This window comes from Ostrinia furnacalis, unplaced genomic scaffold, assembly GCF_004193835.3.
Source record: "Ostrinia furnacalis isolate ACB-3 unplaced genomic scaffold, ASM419383v2 OfSCF3012, whole genome shotgun sequence".
NCBI classification, from domain to species: Eukaryota; Metazoa; Arthropoda; class Insecta; order Lepidoptera; family Crambidae; genus Ostrinia; species Ostrinia furnacalis.
Genome location: NW_021133251.1, coordinates 472,512 through 500,258, shown reverse-complemented (window position 1 = coordinate 500,258; position 27,747 = coordinate 472,512). Strand labels below are relative to the sequence as shown.

The 27,747-nt window shown below is 38.9% G+C and overlaps 3 protein-coding genes across 3 annotated transcripts; 1 reads left to right on the top strand and 2 right to left on the bottom strand.

Annotated features, from left to right (window-relative positions):
- Positions 1 to 249: 249 nt before the first annotated feature.
- Positions 250 to 4,181, top strand: LOC114356966 (zinc finger protein 2 homolog). Its single transcript, XM_028310367.1, has 4 exons — positions 250 to 511; positions 3,077 to 3,160; positions 3,527 to 3,612; positions 4,035 to 4,181. The coding sequence occupies exons 1-4, from the start codon at positions 250 to 252 to the stop codon at positions 4,179 to 4,181; spliced, it is 579 nt and encodes a 192-aa protein (XP_028166168.1).
- Positions 4,182 to 4,618: 437 nt separating this feature from the next.
- Positions 4,619 to 12,743, bottom strand: LOC114356965 (pseudouridylate synthase 7 homolog; the record flags this gene model as incomplete). The annotated part of the gene is made up of 7 exons (XM_028310365.1): positions 4,619 to 4,999; positions 6,082 to 6,233; positions 6,738 to 6,910; positions 7,719 to 7,876; positions 10,024 to 10,165; positions 12,095 to 12,283; positions 12,567 to 12,743. Coding segments are annotated over 7 exons (1,356 nt in total), but the record flags the coding sequence as incomplete, so codon positions are not given.
- An 818-nt stretch (positions 12,744 to 13,561) lies between these two features.
- LOC114356945 (zinc transporter ZIP1) lies at positions 13,562 to 27,013 on the bottom strand. The gene is made up of 5 exons (XM_028310346.1): positions 26,053 to 27,013; positions 17,885 to 18,269; positions 17,313 to 17,520; positions 15,237 to 15,379; positions 13,562 to 14,784 (listed from the first exon to the last, which is right to left on the bottom strand). The coding sequence occupies exons 1-5, from the start codon at positions 26,327 to 26,329 to the stop codon at positions 14,778 to 14,780; spliced, it is 1,020 nt and encodes a 339-aa protein (XP_028166147.1). The 5' UTR covers positions 26,330 to 27,013; the 3' UTR covers positions 13,562 to 14,777.
- Between the last annotated feature and the right edge of the window lie 734 nt (positions 27,014 to 27,747).

Sequence of the window (27,747 nt, the reverse complement as noted above, 5' to 3'; positions counted from 1 at the left end):
TAAAGTATGCAAGTTAAAGCTTTTGCGACTTACTGATATTAAAGTTTTCAGTTCAAATCATTGGGACAGCATCTTTAAGATTAGTTTCTTAGAAAGTTATAGGTAAAATATTGAGTTAAAATTAGGCTAGGCTAGTCACTAAGACACACGTAGGGTAGCCTTGCACCAAGTTTAGTAGCGCCTGACCTTATGAAAATGCAATAACACGCACTAAAGCAATACCTAATAGTTGCTTTTAAAACATCATAAATGGAAATCCAAACAGAACCCCTGGATCTTTCCACCAAAGCTAACTCATCCAGGATCCTCAGCATCATCGACATCAAGTTCCTAGCTGGCCTGAACAGTCACCTAGCCAGGCTTTATGAGAGAACCAACCTGGTCGGTACCAGTGAGGGCTTCTGCATACCACAGAGAAACGTTGGCGCGAAGAATGTGCTGCCTTGCGATGTCTGCTTAAAGACTTTTGACAGACCCTCACTGCTGAAGAGGCATATGCGGACTCATACTGGTATGTACAACTTAGTCATTTGTAGATCAAGCACGTCTCACTGTAGGTACGTACTAGTTAGTACGAAAAGTAAATAAAAATTAAGGTTGTGGAAATGCAAAATATTTGCCGTAACTACACTCTCAACTAAAAATTTATCCCATTGTGGTATTGTTGCAATGGTCAACAATTATCCAAACGCGCAATCATTTACTTTTTTAATACTTAAGTATCATGATAAGACATTGAAGCAAAAACGAAACAATGTCACATTACGCGCTTTCAAAACAAAAAGTTTTTAAAGCGCGAAGTACTTACGTATCCAATATACAGGGTGTCCCAAAAACAATGGATAACCCTGTAACCATCGATAGGCCTCGCCATGGTCTCCCTAACGTCCAATTTTGACCCCAGTAAAAATATCACCGTTTTCAAGATTTTTCAGTTTTTGTGCATTTTTAGAAAATTGCCACCTGCGATTACTTTTTCTCATGCCATTTCTACAAATGAGGATACTTTTCAATCTAGTTTTTTTTCTTTTCACAAGGGATAGTTGGGCTATCAAAAGAAAATATTATAGTTCAACAAACTAGTTTGAAAGTATGAAAATTTTAAGAAATTGCAGAGAAGAAGGAAAAATTAATTCATTGTCTCGCACATTTGATCACCCATCGTGTAAAAAAAATGTAGGAAGACCATCGTGCCCATTACCTTAAAAACTTTCTTGGTTAATTGAGATTCTAAAAAGGTATCACAAGCCTATGTATTCTGTATTACTTTTATCTTATGGCTACTTGAATAGCAACTAGTATGAAAACTGCAAAAATGAGTTTTTCTCGTAATAGTTAAACTAAGACTGCATAGTGGCATTAAATACAAATGGATAATTTTTAGCGTAGGAATTTTAATAAAGCAACATTTTATCATCATCATCATTTCAGCCATAGGACGTCCACTGCTGAACATAGGCCTGTACCCCAATGATTTTCATAATGACCGCTTGGTAGCGGCCTGCATCCAGCACATTCCTGCTTACCTTTATGAGGTCGTCGGTCCACTTTGTAGGTGGACGTCCTACGATGCGCTTCCCGGTAAGTAGTCTCCACTTGAACCCTGCTGCCTCAGTTCTGCAAACTACTGCACATTGCCACTTCAGCTTGCTGATCCGTCGAGCGATGTCAGCGACTTTAGTTCGTTTACGGATCTCCTAATTTCTGATACGGTTTCGTAAAGAAACCCGAGCATAACCCCTTCCATAGCACGCTGTTCAAAAAACCCACGTTTCCGAGCCGTGTATTATCACGGGTATCTGTCTATAGGCACATTAAAATTTATAAGGTTTAAAACAAAAATTAAGTAATCACAAAAACGCAGAACGGACGGTCAATGGGACAACAGGGTTCAAGTGGAGGCTACGTACCGGAAAGCGCATCATAGGACGTCCACCTACAAAGTGAACCGACGACCTCATAAAGGTAAGCAGAAAGCTGCTGGATGCAGGCCGCTACCAAGCGGTTATTATGAAAATCATTGGGGTACAGGCCTATGTTCAGCAGTGGACGTCCTATGGCTGAAATGATTTTTATTTTATTTTATTTTATTTTATTTTATTTAGGATAACAAACAATTGTACAATTCAGATATGAGTAATGATGATGATAATGATGATAAAATAATGTTGCTTTATTAAAATTCCTACGCTAAAAATTATCCATTTGTATTTAATGCCACTATGCAGTCTTAGTTTAACTATTACGAGAAAAACTCATTTTTGCAGTTTTCATACTAGTTGCTATTCAAGTAGCCATAAGATAAAAGTAATACAGAATACATAGGCTTGTGATACCTTTTTAGAATCTCAATTAACCAAGAAAGATGGCTGATCAAAAGTGCAAGACAATGAATTCATTTTTCCTTCTTCTCTGTAATTTCTTAAAATTTTCATACTTTTAAACTAGTTTGTTGAACTTTAATATTTTCTTTTGATAGCCCAACTATCCCTTGTGAAAAGGAAAAAAAACTAGATTGAAAAGTATCCTCATTTGTATAAATGGCATGAGAAAAAGTAATCGCAGGTGGCAATTTTCTAAAAATGCACAAAAACGTAAAAATCTTGAAAACGGTGATATTTTTACTGGAGTCAAAATTGGACGTTAGGGAGACCATGGCGAGGCCTATCGATGGTTACAGGGTTATCCATTGTTTTTGGGACACCCTGTATATTGAACCGTAACAATCAATTACTTACCTAATTAAATAACTGAGTTTTCTATTAAAATCTCCAAGTAGGTATCATTATCCCAACTAATATTATAAATGCGAAAGTAACTCTGTCTGTCTGTCTGTCTGTCTGTCTGTCTGTCTGTCTGTCTGTCTGTCTGTTACGCTTTCCCGCTTAAACCTCGCAACCGATTTTGATGAAATTTGGCATAGAGATAGTTTGAGTCCCGGGAAAGAACATAGGATAGTTTTTATCCCGGTTTTTGAAACAGGGACGCGCGCGATAAAGTTTTTCTGTGACAGACAAAATTCCACGCGGGCGAAGCCGCGGGCGGAAAGCTAGTTCTTGATAATTTTCTCTTCCAGGCGAAAAACCGCACATTTGCAACGTCTGCAACAAGGGGTTTAGTACGTCAAGCTCCCTCAACACGCATCGTCGAATACATACAGGTAACCTCATTTAATTTTGCATCGTATAATACTTACTTTAACACTTTCTGAACAGTGTAGCTATCTAGCATTCATAACAATTAAACTTTTGTGTCTGGGTTAATGTAAAAAAACAATACCTATCGGCTTGATTAAATCAAGCAATCAAACATTAAAATAAAATAAAGGCGGACAAAGAAACGTTAAAAAACTTAATTGATTTTTTTTTAACAATACTTACCTACATGAACTTGGAAAGTTATGTTTTGAAAATAATGTTCAGTCTTCTTCAAATATTGTATAGCTCTGCAATTGGCACAAACACAAACATATAATTTGTAGCAACATCTAATTAAAAATTAACTAACTTTTGTATCATTTTTGCAGGTGAAAAACCACACAAATGTCCCGAATGTGGAAAATGTTTTACCGCCAGCTCCAATCTCTATTATCATCGAATGACGCACACCAAGGTAATAAATACTATACAGCTTTTGGCAAAAAGTTTTTAATTATTATTTTTTTAATGTTTATTTTAGTCTGTGGATTTTTCGCTGCGCAGAATTCAGGTTATTTTTATTAAAATTAGATTGTAACAAACACTTAAATTCGCTAAAGTATACATTAAACAAATGAAGCTATTCATTTTTTATTACAAAAAGTAATAAGGGTTAAAATTACTCATTGTACCTACTTACTAAAGAATCAGTCCAGGGTAAGAATGAAATAAAAAAATACATTTATATTTTTATAGGTAGTTCATAAACTTACCTATTTTCTTGAAAATGCATTGCAAAATGTATGCAAATACACTTAGCACGAATAACAACGGCGTTGTCTTACTTATGGCTGCCTCACCTATAGTAAAGTGACACCCTCATTCTTTTTCTTCCAGAATAAGCCCCACAAGTGTGCGTGGTGCCCACGCTCGTTCCCAACGCCGGGCGAGCTGCGCGCACACTCGCACACTCATGCACACACACACGCCGTTCAAGCGCAGATACAGCGGTATAAAACTCGGAGGATGCCTTTTCCTACGTAGACTAGCATAGACGATCAGGTTTCATAGAAATAATTTATGTATTCTACTACATTTATAATTTATAATAACATCGGAAATGGTTCTACCTGGGAACCAAATGGTTTCTTTTGCCCTACCTCCCCATTTCTAGTCAATAATCTAGTCATTTTGATGTATTACAGCCTTACGCCCGTTTCCCATAATCCTTGTCCAAATCCGGATTACTACTGTCAAAGTGAATTCAGTTTTCACTTTAATATTGTTTAAATAGTCTTATATGATCAGCAATGATGAAAAGCTATGGCTTTCACTATTGTTTGTAAATATTATTATCTGTGAAGAATAATGGTATCATTTAAATTTAATAAAACATTGTTTCATTTTGTTGTAGCAAGAGTAGCAGACAAATAAATTGACTGGGCTGTGTATTTATTCTGAAAAATAAATAAAACATTAAATACGTAAAACACTTTATTATTCAATCTCTGTTTTAACTTTCTTCAACGCTACATCTACATAGTCATCCATTTTTCTTTTTAATGATTCATCCCCGCTCGCTTCGGGCATTACATCTCCAGTAACTTCTGCATTTTCTTGTCTGCTCACTTCTGAGTTCTCCCCGCTCATATTGAGGCTGTCATTGGCTTCTGAGTTATTCTCTGAATTTTCATCTCCCGCTTCCCCGGTCTTATCCTTGGATTTCTTGCGTCTGTGATAGTTGTTCTGCATCGCCTGGTAATCGCAAGACGTGTCTACTTTGAGGAGTTCCCGCAAAGCCATGGTGGCGTAACAGCTCGCCGGCAGAGACATTTCTAGGAGCAACGCTTTGTATTTGCCGTCTGAAATCAGATAAAAATAGTTCATGTTATTTTTTATTGTAAGAAAAAATGGAAAATTATAATTTTAGTTTTGGAGAAGAATATGCGTATAGTAATTTTAAGAGAGGTGTGCTAGATTCCAGTTTTTCTGAACTAAATACCAAACACTGTCTGCTTGATCAATTTGGTTGTAACACTGCAGCTCAGCTGTTTTATGTAAATTAATTTCTATAAATAATATTGTTTTGAACTCTCATGGTCACTACCATAATAATTATTATTGACGGGATTGCTACCATTATCATTATTTAGGATTTGTTTCGTAATATGCGTTCTCCATTGCGCACACTACTCCGATTTGGTATCGGCCGATTTTCATATAAATTAGAATCGGGCCTAACTATCGGTCTGCGCCTAGACTTAGTCCACATAAATTAGAATCGGGCCCAACTATCTGCCAACTGCCCAACTAGCCTAGGCTCATTCCACAGCTCCCACGCTACAAGCTGCGTACCTTACGGTGAGCTGGTCGCGGTCGGAGCGCAGCAGGCGGCGTAGGGCCACAGAATAATAATAAGTACTACGTACAGAAGTTTTACTTCATGAAGGTATTTAAAAAAATGTATGCTCAATTTCATTAACAATATGGTGTAATTTAGCCTGTCTCAAGAGTCAAGCACCATTTCGTTGACAAATGTCAGTGATGCGCCGAAGCTATAGGGCTGACTTCGGTAAAATGATGTGACGTGAGGTGCCAAACTGCGGAAATGGCGGAGGAAATACATGATTGAGCATGAATTATCATGAATTGAATAATATTACCTACTTATTTACCTCTCAGTGTCTTGAGGCAACTTAAAAAAGTACATTCTGTGTTTTTATTATTATTTAGGCAGTTAAATACTGCACAGTATTTAGTACACCATTTCCTTTATTTCTTCTATCATACACAAGAATACGCGTGCGTGAGTCAATGTTCGCTCGTATGTGAGGCCTTGTCGAATAGTATCCTGTAGGTGGGCCATCGTGCGTGTTTTGTTTTCGATGTAAACTCGCGGAGATGAACAGGCCTGGTAGGGCTGCGAGTAGCGCAAGCTGCGTACCTTCGATGATGCCGGTGAGCTCGCGGCCGGTGAGCTGGTCGCGGTCGGAGCGCAGCAGGTCGGCGTAGGGCTGCGAGTAGCGCACGCTGCGCCAGCTCACATCAAACGGACGCACCGCCACGTGCCGGTACGCGCCAGACATGCTGTAGCACCTGGAGAATACAGAAATAATGGTACGATCGGTAATACATCCATACTGTCATCTATCGAACACATAAATAGTGTCTCGTCATTATACTAGCTCAAATGGACCACGGAATTGGTCATGTGAAGATTATGAGACATGAAGGCTCTATAAGAGCAAAACTTTTAAAGATTTTTTTAATTAGTCTAATATTTTAATATTTATTTTGACGATTTGAAAGCACTATTTTTAATAGTTCATGCAAATAAAGGAATTTAGATTTTGATAATCCGCAAGACTTTGCGAAACAATATAGACCTCTGCAGAACGCAGAGACGTTCTCAGGGCAGAATTACGCCAAGTTATTGACGTATTTTGGTTAAAAAATGAAAATTGAACACCAAATAAATACTCAACGAATTTTCGTAGCATCACTGACTGCATTTATAACTAAAAATAATCCTACTGTATATTTGTCATAACGTCGGAAAACGAAATGATCTAGTTCATAAATAATGAGAAAACTACTCACTTGACTTTATGCCTCAGATCCAGCTTCAAGTTGTCTTTCGCCATCTCCTCTTCATAGAAGTCCTTCATGTTGGGCGGATAGTCGATATTGTACCCTGGCAGCGGCATTATAACGTCGAATATCGTGTACTGCCCGCTCTCCGCCTCTTCCTTGGTCAGCACTTTGACAGGGACCTGCAGTGTGATACATTAAAAATCATATTTAACAGTTTTATTTTATATGGCTTTACTTGGGTTTGGATTGGTGAGTAGAAATATTCACTTGAAATATAATTTTACTTCATCATCATCATTTCAGCCACAGGACGTCCACTACTGAACATAGGCCTCCTCCAATAATTTCCATAATGAGCGGCCTGCATCCAACGCCTTCCTGCTACCTTTATGAGGTCGTCGGTACATCTTGTGGGTGGACTTCACACGCTGCACTTTCAGTGTTATATCGTCCACTCCAGAAACTTGCTGGCCCACTGCACCGGCTGTCGTTCTGCGTACTATGTGCCCTGTTCTGCGTACGGTCCGGTCCGGTCGCCGAGCACGTAGAATTTCGTCCAATGACCCCAAGCTACCCATCCTTATCGCTCGCGCGTAATTATATTGCTGTCGCGACTGTGCGACGGGCGGCCGCAGTGAGTGTGCGAGCGAGCTTTATATGGCCTGCCCATCAAACAAAATCTTCTCGTCGAATATACCTCAGTTCCTAAAGACGAAAGTGTACAATCAGTGTGTGTTACATATGGCTCCAAAACGTGGCCTGTCACTATAGACCTCATGAAAAAGCTCAGTTGCATAGCGTACTTTGGAGAGGGCTTAGTGTTTCTTTAAGACGATTCAAAAATAGGAGAGATGCGTAAACAAACTAAGATCGTTGACATACATAGCCCAACGGATTAGCACGCTGAGGTGGTAATTTTACTTGACACTGTCTAAATTTGCAACCAATACAAAGCCATATCAAAAATGTTTGATAAAAAAAAAATACCTTTGGTTTCTCATCGTTATTTTTGTCCTTGTCTCTCTTGTCCGAGCTGTCGTTATCGTTTTCCGCAGGCACTTCGGAGGCGTCATTGGTGTCAGCATCAGATTCATTCTCATTGTTATCTTCATCTTCGAACTCGCCGTCGTTCATCTCTTCTGTGACTGTAATGAAATTTATGAAGGGTTGTCAAAATATTCATCATCATCATTTCAGCCATAGGACGTCCACTGCTGAACATAGGCCTCCCCCAATGCTTTCCATGTTGATCGATTGGTAGCGGTCTGCGTCCAGCGCTTCCCTGCTACCTTTACGATGTCGTTGGTCCACCTTGTAGTTGCACCTTGTCCGACGGATTAGCAAGCTGAAGTGGTAATGGGCAGGGCACATAGTACGCAGAACTGATGCCCGATGGGGCAGAAAGGTTCTGAAATGGAGGCCGCGTACCGGAAAACGCAGCGTGGGACGTCCACCTACAAGGTGGACCGACGACATCGTAAAGGTCAAAATATTGCTGATGAGGAATTGAGAATTGCGACCACTTTATGATAGCGATGTTCTTGATGAAAACCGATTCTTGGTAAAACATTTTTCATGATACAGTTTCAATCATTTATCAAAGTCGGCTCGAAAGACATTATTGAGTATTATTCTCCAGTAGTAATATATTCTCCAGTTCCAGATAAGGTTTTGGCTAATGTGAGATGTCTGTGGTGAGGCACATAGCTCGTAGAGCTGATGGCCGCTGGGGCAGAAAGTTCTCGAGTGGCGACCACGAGCCGGAAGAAGGTGTGGGCAGGCCCCTCACTAGGTGGACTGATGATCTGGTAAAGGTTGCGGAAAGCACCTGGATGCGGGCAGCGCAGGACCATTGTGGAAATACTTGGGGAATGCTTTTGTCCAGCTGTGGACGTCATTTGGCTGAAACGAAATAGCATTATTTATTTCAACCGACAGACAGTGATGACTAGTCCAAGTTATTCAAATTTATTAATGCGAGTCATTTCTACTAGTATTTAAGTATCTTAATTTGTAAGTCTAGATATTAGCACGTTACTACCTTGTTTAATATGCCACGCAATTTTGTATACCCATTCTTATAAGATACATCATACAAGAATGCATGGTAAATTCAGTGAACTGCTCCTGAATCAAATGTACCTACTACTGCTTTTTCTATTTATTTATATTAACCGGCAGACAGTGGTGACTGAGTTTGTTGCGGCGCTTCTTCTCAGCACTTGCCAAATGTTGATCTCGAAGCGCTGGTAGGGTAAAAAGATTATGAGACATGTAGAGGCTCCTTAAGAGCAAAATGACGATTTGTAAGAACTATTTATTAGTCTAAACAAATAAAGAAATTTTGACTTTGACTAGGTTTGTTACGGCGCTTCTTCTCAGAACTTGCTAAATGTTGATCAGGAAGCGCTAGTAGGGTAAAATGATTATGAGACATGTAGGTTCTTTGTCATCAGACGCGATGAGGAAAACGGTGGGCGCAAGCTTTCATCGTGCGGTCCACACAGCTTATGACCGCAGTCTATGGAGGAACACTATAATGTGGTCGCGATCCTCATCAGTGAGGGACCGAGGAAGAAGAAATTTTTTTTTTTATATGACGGAAGCAAACGAGCAGATGGATCACCTGATGGTTTTTTTTATGTGACAGGAGGCAAACGAGCTGACGGATCACCCGATGGTAAGTGACTACCGTCGCCCATAGACACCCGCAGACCCAGGGGCGTTACAGGTGCGTTGCCGGCCTTTAAGGTGAAGATACGCTCTCCTCTTGAAAGCTTCCTTAAGAACTTTTTTTTATTAGTCTTATTTTTCTTTCAGTTTGACGATTTGTAAGTATTATTTAAATAGTCTATCCAAATAAAGATTTTGACTTTGATTTGACTTTATAGTTCCAAAATACTGAACTGTCGCCACTCGTCAAACACAAACGTCAATACCGGATCGCTGGTTCCGATTTTTGCCATGTTGGAGACCATATAGTTGAACGATGGTAGCGCCCCCCTGTCATTGAGTTTGGTGGGACAGTTCAGCGTGGGTCATCTATACCAGCGGTTCCCGAATGGTGGTCCGCGGAACCCTGGGGTTCCTTGGAAAGGCCGCAAGGGTTCCGTAAAAAATATTATCCCACGTTTCGTGACCGACGTTGTTCGCTCGCACCGACTTGTTTACGCACAAGGGAGGGGCAGGGCGTGCGGGCGGAGTAGTACGGGGGTTCCGCTAGGAAAAGTATAATCAATTAGGGTTCCTTGGCAAAAAAAAATTGGGAAACCCTGATCTATACAATAGTTACCTATGTGCGTCTCGCTGCCCGCGGGCACCAAGTCTCCTTCCGCGGGGCGGAGGCCGAGTCGCTGGATACGTTCGGACACGGCGCGGTTCCACACTAGCGACTGGTACGAGTGCAGGTACAGTAAGCGAGTGTTTCGCGCCAGCTGGAATGGAAGCGGGTTAAAGTGGGTGAGGTAAACGTAACTCTATGTCAGTATGGGCCACACTGAAAACCAGCGTCGTGGCCTTCCACACCTTGGGCCACGGTATATGCTAAGTGGGGTCCCATTGCGATGGGCATCGCTGTACGACAGGGTGGCACTGTTCAGTTTACTTTCTCTTCAATTGTATGTTTTATGTGTTACCTCTGTCTTGTTTGCTTTTTATATTTACCTCTTTTGTCTTTTGTGATGTCCATGGCAATTAAATTTTTCTTTCTTTCAGTGTTTTTCAACCTGTGAAGCCTCTATAGGGAGGTCGCGAGAGGTCGTAAAAACTATTTCAGTAAAAAAAATCTTATAAAGACAGATTAATCTGAAATCTAATGATGCAAATGTTGTTGTATTCGGTCCCTACAAACATCTTTGCAACATTATAAAACGCATGAAAAAAGCGAACAGTCTGGGGGTCGCCAAAACTTTTTTCATACTAGAGGGGTTGTGTTATGAAAAAGGTTGAAAAGCACTGCTCTATGTAATCAACGATACCGGACAATGTTATGAGATGAGTTAAGATAGTATACACAGTCTGGGATTGCAGATTAAGATTGGGACACACAGATTGGGACTAGCAGCAAGATTCTGGAGGCCACGTACCAGAAAACCCAGCGTGGGACGTCCACCCACGAGGTGGACCGACGACCTCATGCAAGGTAGCAGGAAGGCGCTGGATGCAGACCGCTACCAACCGCGCGATGTGGAAACCAAGCACGCTTTGTGCTTCCGTTGATGATAAGCCTTCTTCTGCTTAACCGTACTAATACTACTTGTAAATCGTGATTCCTTCCTCCACAGGACAGGCAATGCCTAGTGTGGAGGTCTGTATTTTGTTTTGTACCTACTACTTGATCTGGCAATAAATATTTTCATTTTCCTTACCTTTTATGAGCCTTTTCCTTACCTTTTTTGGGCGCCGTGGCTACACAAAAGTGAGTCTTGTATCACAGGCAGTAAGGTCGACATTACCTTGGACAGCGCTCCCACCAAGTCGTTAGGCGCCTTGGCCAGGGCGCGGATGAGGCGCGTCTCGACTTGCGCGCTGCCAGACATGCCTCTTGGCAGCACCTGGAGTGAAGCGATGGGCCTACTTCATGGCCATACAAGTGTGAGTCTTATGTCACAGCCGGTAAGGTCGACATTACCTTGGACAGCGCGCCCACCAGATCGGTTGGGCGCCTTAGCGAGGGCTCGTTTTGGAAGCGCCTGAAGTGCTGCGATAGGCCCGGCCTCGCGGCCACACGAGATTGAGCTTTATGTCACAGGCGATAAGGTCGACATTACCTTGGACAGCGCGCCCACCAGATCATTAGGCGCTTTGGCGAGGGCACGTATGAGGCGCGTCTCGACGTGCGCGCTGCCGGACATGCCTCTTAGAAGCGCTTGGATTGGAACGCAGCGATGGGCCCGGCCTTATGGCCACACGAGACTGAGCCTTGTGTCACAGGCTGTAAGGTCGAAATTACCTTGGACAGCGCTCCCACCAGGTCATTGGGCGCTTTGGCGAGGGCACGTATGAGGCGCGTCTCGATATACACGCTGCCTGCCGTGCCACGCGAGAATGAGTCTTATGTCGCGAGCGATAAGGTCGTCATTACCTTGGACAGCGCGCCCACCAGGTCGTTGGGCGCCTTGGCCAGGGCGCGGATGAGGCGTGTCTCGACATACACGCTGCCTGCCGTGCCACGCGAGAATGAGTCTTATGTCGCGAGCGATAAGGTCGTCATTACCTTGGACAGCGCGCCCACCAGGTCGTTGGGCGCCTTAGCGAGGGCGCGGAATAAGCGCCTCTTGGAAGTGCTTGGAGTGAAGCGATGGGCCTGCTTCATGGCCATACAAGTGTGAGTCTTATGTCACAGGCGATAAGGTCGACATTACCTTGGACAGCGCGCCCACCAGATCATTAGGCGCTTTGGCGAGGGCACGTATGAGGCGCGTCTCGACGTGCGCGCTGCCAGACATGCCTCGTGGAAGCGCTTGGAGTGCTGCGATGGGTCCGGCTTCGTGGTATCGTTGTAGCGCCGGCTGAAGCATGCCTTCGCGCTCTTCCAGAAGGGAGTTTATTGCCTGTAAAATAAGATTGAGTTTACATTATTCGCGTGCGCACACATAATAGCACAACAAACAATATTTAGAGACGTAACGAAATGATGGTGGAGCTTTAGTGACTTAGTAATGGTCCACTTACATCTCTAAAGTTCCATTGCAGCAGCTTGCGTCCTATCTCGTAGATAGGCGTGTTGACACGAGACCCGAAGCTCGTAGTAGTTGATGAATTTATTCTCATGTAGTAGACATCTAGCTTGCATTAGAACTATCGACCTTAGTGCCAATACTACGCGCTACTTACTTCTCTGAAATTCCCTTGCAGCAGTTTTCGTCCGATTTCATAAGTGGGCGTATCCACACGAGTCCCGAAGCGCTGTAGCCCGTAGTAGTTGATGAAGCCATTCTCCTGCAGCAGTCGGCAGGCGTTGTCCACGACGTCGTCGGTAGCGGTCACGTTGCGCAGCGCTATGCGGAATCTTTAAGCACGTCTGTGTGTTAATAATATGCTGTGAGGCGACGGATAAGTGTAAAAGGTTGTTTTTATGGCTCGTAAATACTTAATTTTAAACTTTCGCGTTGTATAATTGAATTAATTTAAACAGGTTAAGGNCTGGGGGTACAGAAATTATACTATATTCGTGTACCAGGTAGCCGTAAGTTTTCGAAATTTCTCTATGTCTTTTCTCTCAATCGTATTAGTTTCTAAGAGATAAGGTGCGTGCATTCGCACTATTAAAAGTTTATCTAAGTAAATATTTTAATATCAACATATTTTAAACCGTGTTGTCTTGTAACCTCATAGATTGTTTTTGTAACAGCTACTCAATTTATCCAATAGATGTGTAATTTAACCGCCTGCATACTCTGTATCTGTTTTTATTCAGCCTAAATATATATAATACTTAGGATAAAGTAATTATATCTATTTTTCTTTAAGAATAGATATATATATAATAACGGATAGTATAAAATGTTAATTTCTAATTACATTATTGATTTGTTAAATTACAAAACCTATGTTTCATTTATATTTTACCTGAACCACAAAAACTCGTTATAATGATAACAAAAACACTTTTCATATAAAATAATTCACTTTATTAAATGTAGGAAGACTAATTACAATTTCATTTACCAGAGTAATTACAAAGTCATTTTGTACCGTTCAGTGAATTTATTACATTAATAAGAAAGCCATTTAAAATTCGTAAGTAAGACAATTACACAAAATATTAATTCTTTTGCTCTAAACACGGGAGATGGCACATCAAGCGAAACACTGGCATCTTATGTAAGTTGTAATAGGTGCGATTTTGCATTAAAAATGTATTGTTCGATGTGCTAGGGACTAAATTGTTCAACTAATACCTTATAGATATCCTAAATCAGTCTGTAAACAATTCAGGAACCTTAGTAATCATACTGAAAAATCATTATTGTACGACCTACTGTATTATACTGACCTACATAAATAAGTTATATTATTGCTTATAAATAAATCTTTAGTCTAATCACATTATTATTAACACAACTCAAAAGTAGATAAAATTAAATTATAATAACTTAACTACCTACCTACACAAAAAAGACCTAAAACTATCAACACGAATTTACAACAATAGGTAGGTAGGGATTATTTTATAAAATTCAGGAATGTTTAAATTCTTATTGAAGGTAGGTATAACAGAAATAGATAATTTTACAAGTATTTCGGTAGAATTCTGAAATTCCAATACAAAAATTTACCTACCTATTAAATAGATCGAATTATTTTTTCGATTGAATAAGTTATTCCGTGTCCTTTTAATAATACAGTTAATTATCACAAAAAATATGTAGGCTAAGTTTTCTTTGTAATGCAGACGTTTTCAAAGAAAAGCTGCATGCAAGCAAGATTTTGTATCAATTAGCAATCGTAAAGATAAAAATCCTGTAGCATTCTTCTAATTTAAATGCTTATTGACGAAGTTATATTAAAATATTTTAAAGATAAATAATATTATTATTAGTCATAGCGTAAATGCATAATGGCAACAAGCAGCAAATATACAAAAATACATTTTAATATTTACAAATTTTTGTACAAACCTTAAAAATATAATTTTGAATTAATTCCCTGTTTAAATTTTTAGTAACTGTTGGTAACATCAAAATAATCGTTGGTTTAAATAAAAGAAATACGAGTAACTAGAATAATCCTCTATCTAACGTTAGGACTTTTAAATTCCTTATCAAGTTAATATGGGTGGAGCTATCTTCCAAAATTGTGTAACGGGGGGATAATCCTTCTAGCTGGAACGGGTTAATGGATGTCACACCCTTGTCCTCCATAATATTTATACAGTATACAGCGCACTTCAAAATAAATAATCTACTTTAACTACTTATCTTAAAACTATAGCAGAAACTTGGCTACATAGTGATTAAGATTTAATTGGTAGGCGATCCATGGTGCAGGGATCCGTCGGTCGCCAATGAAACCATATAGCTCAGTTGTCTTGGAAACTTATATTTAAGATCTGTGACGAAACAAAACATACTTATTAGTGGACTACTCCATAAGCAAAATTAATTACTTTATTACTATGCGTGGTATGTACTATCCTCAATTTCCAAGCGCAATCTTTCATTATGCAAAGAAAGATTGAGCTCGAGGCAAATTATCTCTAATCTCATTTAAAAATAGATTGAAGTAAAAATCGGCTTGCTCTAAATATTTGCTCGAGTAGATATGTACTGTTTTTGAAAATAGACTTGGCCCGTATTATAAACGATTATTAAAACTGCGATTGGTAGAATTTCAACATTTTGAGCAGAGCCATACCATAGCTCATAGGTACAGTTAAATAGAGAGTCATACTTTAGTGACAGTCAATAATAGGGGTTAGGTATTATCCGCCCGTGGAGCCTAAAAGAGTGCGGATGAATAAAACAACAGACTGTATAGGTAAGTAAATGATATAAAACTCACTCTAAAGTAACTTCCACGATCACATTGATCATAGTCATGATCGCGAATCCGGCGAAGCCGAACAGGAACTGCCGGATGCCGGAGCCGTCTCGCTTCCACACCTCGAAGAATACCACGTACACCAGCGTTCCGCATGCCAGACCCTGGAAACATAATAGGACTTGGTTAAAATAGTGTCCATACTAAACATAAATATCGTTTCATCCACGAAGACGCGCCCTACCATTCTTCCGCTAATGTTTGAGTGTTATCGGTTCACGCTAAATTATCCATGAGTGCACACGCACACTACAATAATGACGCTCGGATTGCTCGGATCAAACTCCCCGTACCCCGCGCTTCCCTCGACCAACACTTGATGAGGCGCGTCTTCGTGGATGAAACGATCTATACTATACAGGATGTTTCGGAGAGTGTTAGCGAAACACTTAGGTGTAAGGTAGATCGATTTTGTAAACAATTTCAGCCATTTGATCCTATTTTCTTTTTTAAATGTTTTTTTTTTCAGACCATAGATTGATATTACTTTGCAATGTACCAAACTGCTTTCCTATCTTTCAAAATGGCAATGCCCAATGGGAATCTTTTCCTCCGAATTGAAAGTTTGAGCGAGCCTTGTTTTAAACCATAACTCACGGACGACGTTAAAACAATTTAAGTCTTAATTAAAATCAATTTTAATTCAAATTACTTCATCAAAGCATTTAATCTTGCCTTTCTCGTAAATAGGGATATGCTAATCGATTGATCGGTATCAGTGGTTGACATTTTAATTGGTTAAATACCTACTTGGGAAGCACGTAATTAAGTCTGATAATGACTATAGACACATGACCGCTGCTTATGAAACCTATTAAATTCTCATTCATCATGATTTAATAAGTATCTACGTGTAAATAAGTAGGTGATTACCTACTCGTATATCACTTATTTTGGTGAAAATTAATCTTGATGATAGCGGTATTAATCTTTTGCACGCAAGTAGGTAGGTAGGTACCTTTATATAGATTAGTTCTGATTTAAAAAGAAAATAAAAAGTAGGTAAGCCCATTATTAAAGGTTAATAAACTCGGTATTATTATTTCTTAGATATCACAATCAAAATAATTATTGCAGGTGTTTTTCGACCCCAATAAGTAATACCAGTGTAACAAAATCCTTCCATGTCACCAATAAAATTATTCTATTCTCTGCCGACACGTGATACCTACCTACCAAATCGACTCGGAATTGTTAAAAAACTTGGTCTTCCATCTGATTTAGTAACTCAGAAGGTTAAAAGTACCTACCTAGGTAGGTACAGTCACGTGACCTGGATTCTAAAAAAACTTGTACTGGAACAAAAACCTAAAAATATTTTTGTTAATTTGTCCAGACTATTTCAAACGATAGTGTCATCCTAGTCATTAGTTACATTATTTATCATCTATATATATAAAAGAAAGTCGTGTTAGTTACTTCGCTTATAACTCAAGAACGGCTGAACCGATTTAGCTGAAAATTGTCAGGGAGGTAGTTTAGAGCCAGGAGAAGGACATAGGATACTTTTAATCCCGTTCAAAATTAAAAAAAGTCTGCTTATTTATTGCCATTAAGGCGGAACAAAGTTCGCCGGGTCAGCTAGTAGATACTAATCAAATAAAAAAAAACAATAAATAAGTGCTACGAAGCCTCTATTAGAGACGGTCGTCCTCCATTGAAAGAAAGAAAGTATTTATTTGATGCGAGTATTAAAAGCGTTACAAATAAATAACAACTTAAACACTAAAAACAGAGTACACGCACCAAAATGGCATCTGCTCAGTATAAGCCGTGACGGCAGAGAGCACGTCACGACCACTGGTATTCTGCGGATTGGAGACTAAATGCTCTGATGATGATGGTAAAATGATAAAATTCCTAGAAAGAGAACCGGTGTAGAGTACCTACCTATCTAGACACGCGGTCGCGTGGCAGCCAAGTTCAAGTAACAGAAGTAGCGAGCCGCACCGTGTGTAACGACGAACCATTAGGAGCCACTTTAACTATTTCACATGAACGTGTCAAAGGCTTACGCAATTTAGTACTTCATATTACCTGCAACACCACAGAGTAAATGCCCGCCTCGGCCGCTCCCGCGCCGCCCACCAGCAGTATACCGATGCCAATGCCGAACGCCGAGACGAAGGAGAAGGTGAAGATGTAGACGATGGACAGCCAGCGCTTGGTGCCGGCAGCCAGCAGCTCCACGCCGATGCAGAAGGCGATGATGTACTTGTGAGCGGACACCGCGCCGAACATATACCTATGGGTACGAAGAGGTGATAAAGTATTCGGATCTTCGGCGACAATTCTCTAAGTAACTAATTGCTAAAGAAGTGGGTACGGGACTATTCCCAACTCCCGTTCCGACTGCTGCAACTCCTAGGTAGCCAGGATCTACAGCTTGACCGCCAATAAAAACCCAACCAGTGAAGGTCAAGTTTGTCCCGGGGGAAATTTATTACTGTCATTGGACCCGCAACGAAATTAATCAGAAGAACATAGATGACTTGTTGTTTCAACTCAATGTGCTTACTGCTTATTAATTCCAAAGCAACATATGTAATTAACTTTTTATTTGTGTATGTACAATTTCAAATAAGGTAACAAAATATAGATTTCCTTACCATACATTAGCGACAGAAGACTCTAGCCCTACAGCCAGTCCCTCGAACAGTTCGTGGATCGACAAAGCCAAGACGATCAGCAGTCCTCTGAGAGCGGACATCATAGAATCTTCTTCGGAGTCTATATCCAATTGCTGAGTGTGGCTGTGACCATGGCTAAGTCTGCTAGCTCGTGCATTCTCCATTTCTCTCAGTTCATCCTTCATGGACTGAGAATCGCTGCTAGGTTTGCGAATACTGAAAGTCCTAGACAGGTTGGAGGACTTCTTATTCCTGCTGTCAATGTACATGTGGACCAGCTCCTCGATCAAATACATCATGAAGAATCCCATCGACATGATGAGCCCGCCCAAGTAGACCGGCAGGTCTGCTAAGTCACCATCCTCTGAAAAAGAAATAGTAGGTAACAATAAATAAGTACCTTCGCTCAAACCGCAAACTACCCGTCGTCATGTTTTAGAAAGAAACTACCATTGATATCTACTGTGAAAGAAAGAAGATTCACAAGACTTAGGCATAGCTACTTTACCATTATTGTCTGGAAGAAATCGCTACATAGCGATAACACCGCCTAAATTGTGCCGTCTTTGTGTAAGTATCTTTTTCTTTTCTTGCATTGTGTGGTGTATAAAAAAGTGTATTCTATCTATCAAATTCAAATATTTTATTCAGTAGGTACATAGGCCCTTTCCAGGGCACCAAATATACGACATACTTAAATATAGGTACGTCCCAAATATAGCTTGCCCTACCACCACTGCCGGACAACATATGGGCTGGTGCTGAGAAGTGGCAGAAGAAACTCAATCACCTTTGTCAGCCAGGTAGTAATTCTAAAATATCTAGCTCAACCAAGTATAGAAACTCGCCTGTGCTGAGAGTAGGTAGGTACCTACCTAGGTAAGTATAGGTACTTAATGTTGTGTGCATTTTCTGTGAAGTAGTGTGAGGCAGACGAACGGTAGACGACTACGATAAATAAATTAATCAATGCTTATCCCTCACGTATTTTTGTTTTGACAGTCTGGTACACTTTCTATTGTTTGTCGAATATTAAAGTAGGTGAATTAATATTTTTATCGATATCCGTAGATATCGTGACATTTTGTTGTTAAAGTCGAACAAAAAACAACGAAAAAGTAAAGAGGTAATTGTACTTATGATGCTTCTATGTTTTTCTAGTGTTTTCATATTACGGATTTAGGGCCTATACACACTGCGTTGTTTTTCAGGCATGTCGACGACGCACGTTTCATGCAAATGGAATTAATTATGTAGATACCTAATTACCTATCCCATAATAACATTTTCAAAAGCTTTCCAAGATTTTGGGACACATATCAATGACATATCATATAAAAAAACATCTTATACACATAGCGAAAATATTTTGAAAAATGTCAACTGTTATTTCTTTTTTTTTTTTTTTTTGGATGGACTGTCCCGCTGAAACTGTTATTTCTTAGGAAATTATAAGGGAAATTACGTTAAATTTTATCTGTAGCTCTACTAGGTAATAAATTAATAACCCTTCCTTTAAGATTCCGTTATAATTGAATCTGATAGATATCTTTTCAGACTGACAGATATCACGTACCAGTTGTAAATTCACTTTTTTCGTTGATTGTATGATTTGATGACACATTTTATGTGTGCATTGACTGATTATTTTGATTCGGGTTGTAATAAATTAATAAAAGACATTGTATTGTTAATACCATAAACTGTTAATACACAATACAATAAAGTTATTTAGCTTATCAAGTAATCGAATAATATTGCTATTCACCTGAAAACTTCGGATAAACGCGAAACAATACTTATTGAATGATAAATCTCACGTAGGTCTCACTTATCTTTTTAGTAACCATTACAGAAAATCCAATAGCAATAAAATGCAAGTTTATTTTGCCGTTTAGGTAACTTATACTATTTTCGGCTTCGAATGCACTATGATAATCGCAAAAACACACTTGGTAGTTACAACACAACACCATTGTATAGCTAAGTAAGTAAGTACGCTTTTTACTTAATGTTTTTCTTCAATTTTATGTAAGTAGTACTAAACTTAACTTGTCATACGGCATTAATGATCCCAGTGGGCAAACATAGAAGATACAAAAACAACGTTCAATTGCCTTTCGTAATCGTCACTACCATTGTGTGTATTGTCATTAAGACAATTTAAGAAGCTCTTACAAAAACACTCGAATTCGCAGGAAACTATAAGTAAGTAAACACTATTTTATTTATAAATAGTCATCAACATGCTCATGCAGGTAGGGTTGCCAGGTCCAAAATCACAAAAGCCGGACTTTGTGCTTCATTTGGCCGGACATGTGACGGGGGGGGGGTGCAATTAGTGTCAGCTCATGAGTGAGTTACTATCATCATCGGTTGCTGTCCAACATCCTGATGCGTGCGCTTCATATGATTCTGTGGCTCGACTTTCTCCTGGCGCGGCAACCAAATAAAAAGCCTAACAAAAGCCGGACAGGCCGGAGAAGGCAATATTTGGCCGGACAAGTCCCTAAAATGCCAAACATGTCCGGCTAAAGCCGGACGCCTGGCAACCCTACATGCAGGGTCATTTGCTGAAAAGTAATTGCAACTCTACAAGTAACATAATTCAAAGTGAAGATGTGAAGAATTTACTGAAATTTCCACCACGGCTAGGCAATTAGGCAAAGGCCTTCTCTACAATTTTCCTATTAAGAGTCAGCTAAAGACTAAACCAGCCAAGAGCCTCTCCTGTAGTGCACATTCCTGCTGAAAATCAGTCATTGAAATGGTCAAGATAATAAAGGAAAAGGGATTAATTAGCACAACCTTGACAATATGTCATATCACTAAGGGTGGATTCGACCCTCAGATCACTTTCTATGATCTGAGATTCGACCAAACAAGAGTAATTAATCTATTAATCTCAGAATAAATCGTCAGTAATTCGACATTTTGACATAATCCCACACTGAAACTGTCACTGTGCCAGTTATACCAGGAGTTATTCTCGGATAAAAGTTTGGTCGAATCGGGTCTAAGGGTTATTTACATACATATATAGATTATTTACATACCTAGTACTATTTCGGGGTAATTTGTTCGTTTCTAATTAGGTACTTAGATATAGGCATAGGCTTAGATAAATGTGTTTCACACTAACATGTTTCAGGGACTGTAATGTCACGTACCTATATTTGTATTATGTAGGTTTGTTATGATAATTTCGCAATTTTATTGCAAATGTCTTTTTGACTTCAATTAACTTAAAAGTAGGTAGCTAGCCTAGTTATAATAAAATGATAAAACACATATTATTGGTAAACAATAAAGCGTGTCATTAAATTCAATAGATAGGAACAGACTAATTTACGTAGGTCTGTTTTACTACAGAACTTTTGTGAAAACATGTAACTACAAAGTATTCAATATTATAATGATAACATCTTCACGTGTAGGAAGATATTTTTTAATTAGTAATTATATTTAAATTTTATACCCTGTTGTTCGATAACAATTAGGTACCTACTTTACTTTTACTTAAAAGAACAGAACAACTCTGCTAACATTTCTGTTAGGGTGACAGACTTAGGTAATATGGTAGTAGGTAGCCAGCCAGCCCCCCTAGACAAAACGCACTTTTTGATCGAATCGAAAATCAAATCCGTCAAAACTCCATACAAAAAAGGGGCTTTTCGACCACTTTTCGACTGGTTTGCGATTATAATTTGCACTTTGTCTAGACCCACAGGACCAGGCAGACTAAGGCTGAGTTGCACCATATTGCTTTAACTCTACAAACGTCAAAAATTTGTCAAACTCCATACAAAAAATACCGGTATCGTTATCTATACTTATAATAAATCTGTAGAGAGGTCAATTCTGTACATGAAATATATTTTCAAAATAACTATCAGGGGGTGATTAGTGATCGATACTGATGCCAAAAATGCAATCAGTAAAATTTTTGTCTGTCTGTCTGTCTGTATGTTCCTTATAGAAACAAAAACTACTTGACGGATTTTAACGAAACTTGGCACAATTATTCTTCATACTCCTGGGCAGGTTATAGGATACTTAGGAATTCCCACGGGAACGGGCATTAGCGGGAAAATCCTTTTGTATGAAACATCTAAAGCGCTTAAGTTAGACGCTTGAAATTTGGCAAGCAGGTACCTTAGTAAACTTAAAGCTTAGTTACAACAGGATATTGCGAAATTCCAACGGGAACGGGAGTTAGCGGGAAAAAACATTAGTATGAAAAAATCTAAACCGCGTAAGATAGATGAAGGGGGTAAAACGGGTTCCACGCGTACGAAGTCGCGGGCGGCCGCTAGTAGTTACCACTAAATTTAGTTGGTGCAACTCACCCTAATATCAGCCCTACCAAGCGAGTAGAATATTTTTTTCCCCACTGCGAATCAATCAAATCCGGGACCTCTGGGTCCGGTTGTTCTGATGGTTTGCCACTAGACGTCGACTACGAGATATTACACAACACATTACACATAATATTTATTTATTTATTATACATAGTATATGTATAAAAAGTGCAATTATTGAACATCCTATGCTCGTATTAGCGAGAAAGTAACATTTTCTAAAAAATATAGGATTGTCTACGTGTTCAAAATCTTGCAAAAATCTAACTCCGGCAATTTCAGCTGAAGATTAAAAAAACCTACCTAAAAATTATTTAGTAATTACATTACTAATTACGGAAATATCTAAAAAGCGGCAATCTAAGTATGTATTAGATACGTGGGTTTAATAACATCTACGTAACTCGCGTTTACTTTTTAAAATCCTTTGGGAGACATTAAAAATTCAATTAATCTTAAGCAAATAGCAGCAAGGATTTTTTAAATTACGTTTATTTATTTTAGTATTTAAACATAATTTTATATCAGATTTTATCTGATCATATCATTATGTACCTACTCGTAGGTAATGTATGTTGTTAGCTCTTGAAGGAATAGGCTATGGACACACTTGAAAACAATACCCATTACACCATCTCAATTTAGTTTGCTGAAGTGGTCACGTATAGATATGGATTACAGAGTATTTTTTATCTCATGTCATCCAAAATTCTACTTACAATAATCTACGATTAACCTAGGTACCTACTTCAATTTCGATCAATGTTGAATCTCGAGAGATTAAAGCAAGGCATACATTTCAAATTGGTAGATATAATAAGTAAGTAACCAGAATAACATAACTATTACCACGAGAATACTTATTTAGTGAATTTGATTTTTCCATGACTGATTTTAAAACGATGTATGATGGGAGACACGTAGATAGATAAATACATTTTTTGTCCTAATTACGAGTATCACACACAAGATACAAGAGTTTCTTGTTCAAACGGCACGATTTAGGCGGATTTATAGCTAGGAAGCAGTATCCTACAGAAACTCGCGGAAAGACAGTATGGGTTTTTGGTAGTATAGAATCCAGGATCACTGGACCTGAGAAAGTGGTCTTACCACTAGACCTCAGAGGCTCACTTAGCAAAAGTTAATTTTTACTTGAGATTCCGATCTTGGTAGCACGCAAATCATCATCAGGAATTATGCACAATGTTTATCAAACAACACGACTGATGAGATCTGTAGATCCAAATGATTTCTAATCGTCAATCTCGATAATCAAAAAACAATATCTTGGTTTTAAAATGGTAATCGTCCATTGAAAATCTTTGATAAATTATAATGATATTAATCGCATAATTATGGTTTGATAACTACGTAAAACGTAATGTAGGAATTCTGATTTCTGTATCGTAGATTTGATGACGCTTTCTGAATTTGATATCTACAAAACTCGTGCAGGCGATAGCACATCAGAAGATTACATTTCTGTTTTCGGCATTGTCTTCTTTACAACAATAACTATTAAGGTGCCACAATATTTGTAATGCATTTAAAATTTTACATTTTACTAGCTTTAAAATAGAAATTATACGATTTGTCTCATTAGTTTAATTGCTTACAAATGCGTACCTTTAGGTCACTTAGCGTAGATGTCTAACAAACAGGTCTACCTTTAAAGCCGTTAACCGGGACAGGGCTGTTTACTTAAGTTCAAAAGTAGTATTGGTACTTTTAGGCTGAGTTCCACCACCTAAGTTTAACAGTTAAATTTAACGATAACCGGTGTTTTTTGTATGGAGTTTGACAGGTTTTTTACGTTTGTTAAAGTAAGATGGTGCAACCCAGCCTTAAGTTCCAAGTAGGCAAAGTGTGGCTGGCAACTCATACTTACGTTATTCTTTTATGTATGTATGTGTAATAATTAGTATCGGTTTTGTGAAAAATGCCGTAAAATACGAGTGCTTTTTAGTAGATTAGATATATTTAAAAAGTCTACGGTAAGAACGATATAGGTAAGTATTGATACGGGAAAATACGTCTAGCAAGTAAATAAGAAAAGCATTTGGACTTGGACTTATGGAATTTTTCAGGATTTTCCCGTTTTCGTGTTCACCATTCAACAGCAGGGGTTCGCGACAAGATTTTACGTCATGGTGGCAGCTTAGAAATTAAGGTAAAAATTGACTCCATTTGCGAAAAGAAACAAATACACCTTTCTTTGGCACTTTATAATATGGCACCTTTGAAATTCAATAGACAATTTTATTATTTCATTTAGAGGTGCTAATTAACTAGTTATGGGGTTCGCTGTCACCTGACAACTAACAGGGGTTCGTGGAACCGTGGAGTTTGAGAATCCTTGGGATAGACCAAGCGAAGTCGAAGGTGACATTCAATCAATCAAGGTATTGTAATAAGACAGACCTAACCGGATCCACGAAGTATCATAGACACGCGAAGAATTAGTTGATAAGATCAATAAATTAGCACATACAAAAAGCGAGATGATAATTAAAGTAAATATTTACCATGTAGTCAAAGATAATTCTGTACAAATGCTAGGTGTCGATGTTTACAAACTGTATAGAGCCCGTGTAAAGTGTGTAACTAAGTAGGTAACTCGTGTTACATTATATTTGAAACATGGTAATTACATTCCTACTGATCATCCTATATTAAATAAGGAACACAAAAAAGCCTATGTGTGGTACATAGGCTTTTTGCAATGGAGTTTTCATTAGTAGAATAGAAGAGTATAGAATAGAAACCGTTAAAAATAGTAGAAATTAATAGCAATAATACCTAGCTGTACCTACTAAAAGAAACGTCAAACGTCAACTCTTACTGTAAATTGTGTTTTAACCTAGTTCTGATTATATTAGTTGCGGATTCCAAGACAGATAGCTATCCCCGGGACTACTTACTCAACCTTCATTGTTTGGTTTTAATTGGAAGTCAAAATGTATATCCTGGCTGTAAAAGAAGTTTACATGTCCCAATATTATCTAGTTTAGCATTAATCCTATTACCACCTTTTAATTTCGTTAATTAATACATTTAGGTATTTTGTCAATAACTAAGTCACTATCCGTATCATCATCATCATCATTTCAGCCACAGGACGTCCACTGCTGAACATAGGCCTCCCGCAATGCTTTCCATGTTGATCGATTGGTAGCGGCCTGCGTCCAGCGCTTCCCTGCTACCTTTACGATGTCGTCGGTCCACCTTGTAGGTGGACGTCCCACGCTGCGTTTTCCGGTACGCGGCCTCCATTCCAGAACCTTTCTGCCCCATCGGCCGTCAGTTCTGCGTACTATGTGCCCTGCCCATTGCCACTTCAGCTTGCTAATACGTCGGGCTATGTCAGCGACTTTGGTTCGTTTACGGATACTATCCGTATAAAAAATAATATTTTTGTAATTATTTTACTAACGTACAACAATACGTGTAAGCACTATGTACTACTACTAGATTAATTTGGCTGTGATTTTTCTCTAAAATCATCAAAAATTCTATAGGAATTATGTAGCGTTATTACGTGCTAGCTGCGTGCTAGATAAAGGAAAAATAAATATTAATAGATCCATTTTACAACACACTTAATATGAATCTGGGTAGGTCACTAGTAATAAAAATAAACCTACATTATCACCCACCTCGTATCAACTGAAAAGTCCTAGTTTATGTTACGACATCGTACCGCATATTTATGCATCTGTCCGCTCCATTTATAACAACAGTGCAATTCATAATAATACAACTGTAATAAGTGCAGAAACTTACCTTGCAATATCGCGATGTTCTCGTCGACTTCGTGAAGCAAATGCATGAAAGTGGTGGAGAAGAGAACTCCCCCGCCGAAAGCCAGGAGTCCCATCACGAGTTTGTTCTTCGTCCGCAAATCGCCATCAGCAGCTTTGGTGAACCAGTCGAACTTCAATGAAATGGCCATGGGAATCAGCCCGACCATCATTGAAAGGGTGAACAATGTCACCATGGTAATAACCTTGGCTATTAGCGCATCCTGCGTGCTGAACGGATTTACCATCATGGTAGTCATTGTGCTGTCAGTATTATTTTAATTCGCGTAATTTAAATGCGCGTGCGCTGTTTTTGTGCCGGCTGGCGCGGAGCTGTGCACAGAGGGAGGACTCGACTGAGTTTAAGCTTCCTGCGCTTGCGACTCCGGTGTAGGCGGACATGATAACGACTCATTATTAATGATAAAACAGACAAGCAGTTAGCCGGCGCGTCAGAAGAATTGCCGATTGACAGTGCATGCATACAAGCACGCAGCGCGCCGATTATAGCCGTTATTTTCGATAAAACTAATAATACAGGTTTTTCATTTTAAATGCGCCTAATATAACGACCAATAAACAATGTATATTTATAAGACTTAAATGAATTTTTAGCGTCCATGTCTGAATGGTCGGAAAATGTTAGAGTTGACAAGTCAACTCAAGTCTATTTTCAAGACTAGGACTCGTTAGTCACATGAGTCAGTCTTTTCGAGTCATCTGAGTCGTCCGAGTCCTTTCGAGTCTTTTACAAAAGACTCAACATTCTGAAAGACTTGAGCTGTAAGTTTTATTTATAAGCCTCGAGTCGAGTCTTCAAAAATAGCTCTCAACTTTTAATAAAAAATACTCCCAAGACTAGAGTTTCTTACAACACTAACATTTTCCGATAATATCGACGAAAAAATATCGAAGTTTGTAAGATCTAAAGTAGGTGATTATGTATTACTTGGCTTCATGGGATAATCAAATTATTGTCGCATAGCAATAACTTGGCACACCTTGGAAATAGGATTCGAAGCGTATTAATGTTAGAATAATCATAGTTAAATATGTAAGCATTTCTCGCGTAGTCACCTATGCCATATAACTTTATTAAATTATGTTTAAATTAGCAGCTCATAGCAATAAAGATATATGACTATAAGTATTTATCAACTAAATTATTGGTAAATACGCCTAGATTACACTACATAAACTGCTGATTCTTAACAGGTAGGAGTCATTAATATTTTGATACAAGTTTTACTGCGAAACGATTTGATAATAATTAGTAGCATTAAACTATCGAACCGTCCAGAATAATCAGTACCTCTAGCACGAAAAACTCACAACTTCGAATCGTTTGCGTCTTCGAATCATCATCAAGATTTAGTATGAAAACTTAAAAAGCACCCCAGTCAACGTGAGAAATGGTAGCACGAAACTTATTTTGACAGTCGAGATCGTCAAGTTACCGTTAAATTCGAAGGCTAGGTATTGAATTTTGTCGAATTTGCAAACGTTTGGAAGACGAAAGTTGTTCGTGCTAGAGGTACAGCATATTCTACTTCAGCGAAAAAACGTAAGTTTAGTAAGAGTCATACAAGTGATACAAGTTAGCATAAATAAAATCATTCGTTCGTTCGTTCGTTCGTTTCAGCCAAATGACGTCCACTGCTGGACAAAGGCCTCCTCC

Excerpts from the sequence above, each read along its gene's own strand:
- LOC114356966 (XM_028310367.1), top strand. The coding sequence starts at position 250 with ATGGAAATCCAAACAGAACCCCTGGATCTTTCCACCAAAGCTAACTCA. Across the intron at positions 512-3,076 it reads GCATATGCGGACTCATACTG|GCGAAAAACCGCACATTTGC; the intron begins GTATGTACAACT and ends TTTCTCTTCCAG. Across the intron at positions 3,161-3,526 it reads GCATCGTCGAATACATACAG|GTGAAAAACCACACAAATGT; the intron begins GTAACCTCATTT and ends TCATTTTTGCAG.
- LOC114356945 (XM_028310346.1), bottom strand. The coding sequence starts at position 26,329 with ATGACTACCATGATGGTAAATCCGTTCAGCACGCAGGATGCGCTAATA. Across the intron at positions 18,270-26,052 it reads GAACATCGCGATATTGCAAG|AGGATGGTGACTTAGCAGAC; the intron begins GTAAGTTTCTGC and ends TTTCTTTTTCAG. Across the intron at positions 17,521-17,884 it reads TCTTCTGTCGCTAATGTATG|GTATATGTTCGGCGCGGTGT; the intron begins GTAAGGAAATCT and ends TCGTACCCATAG.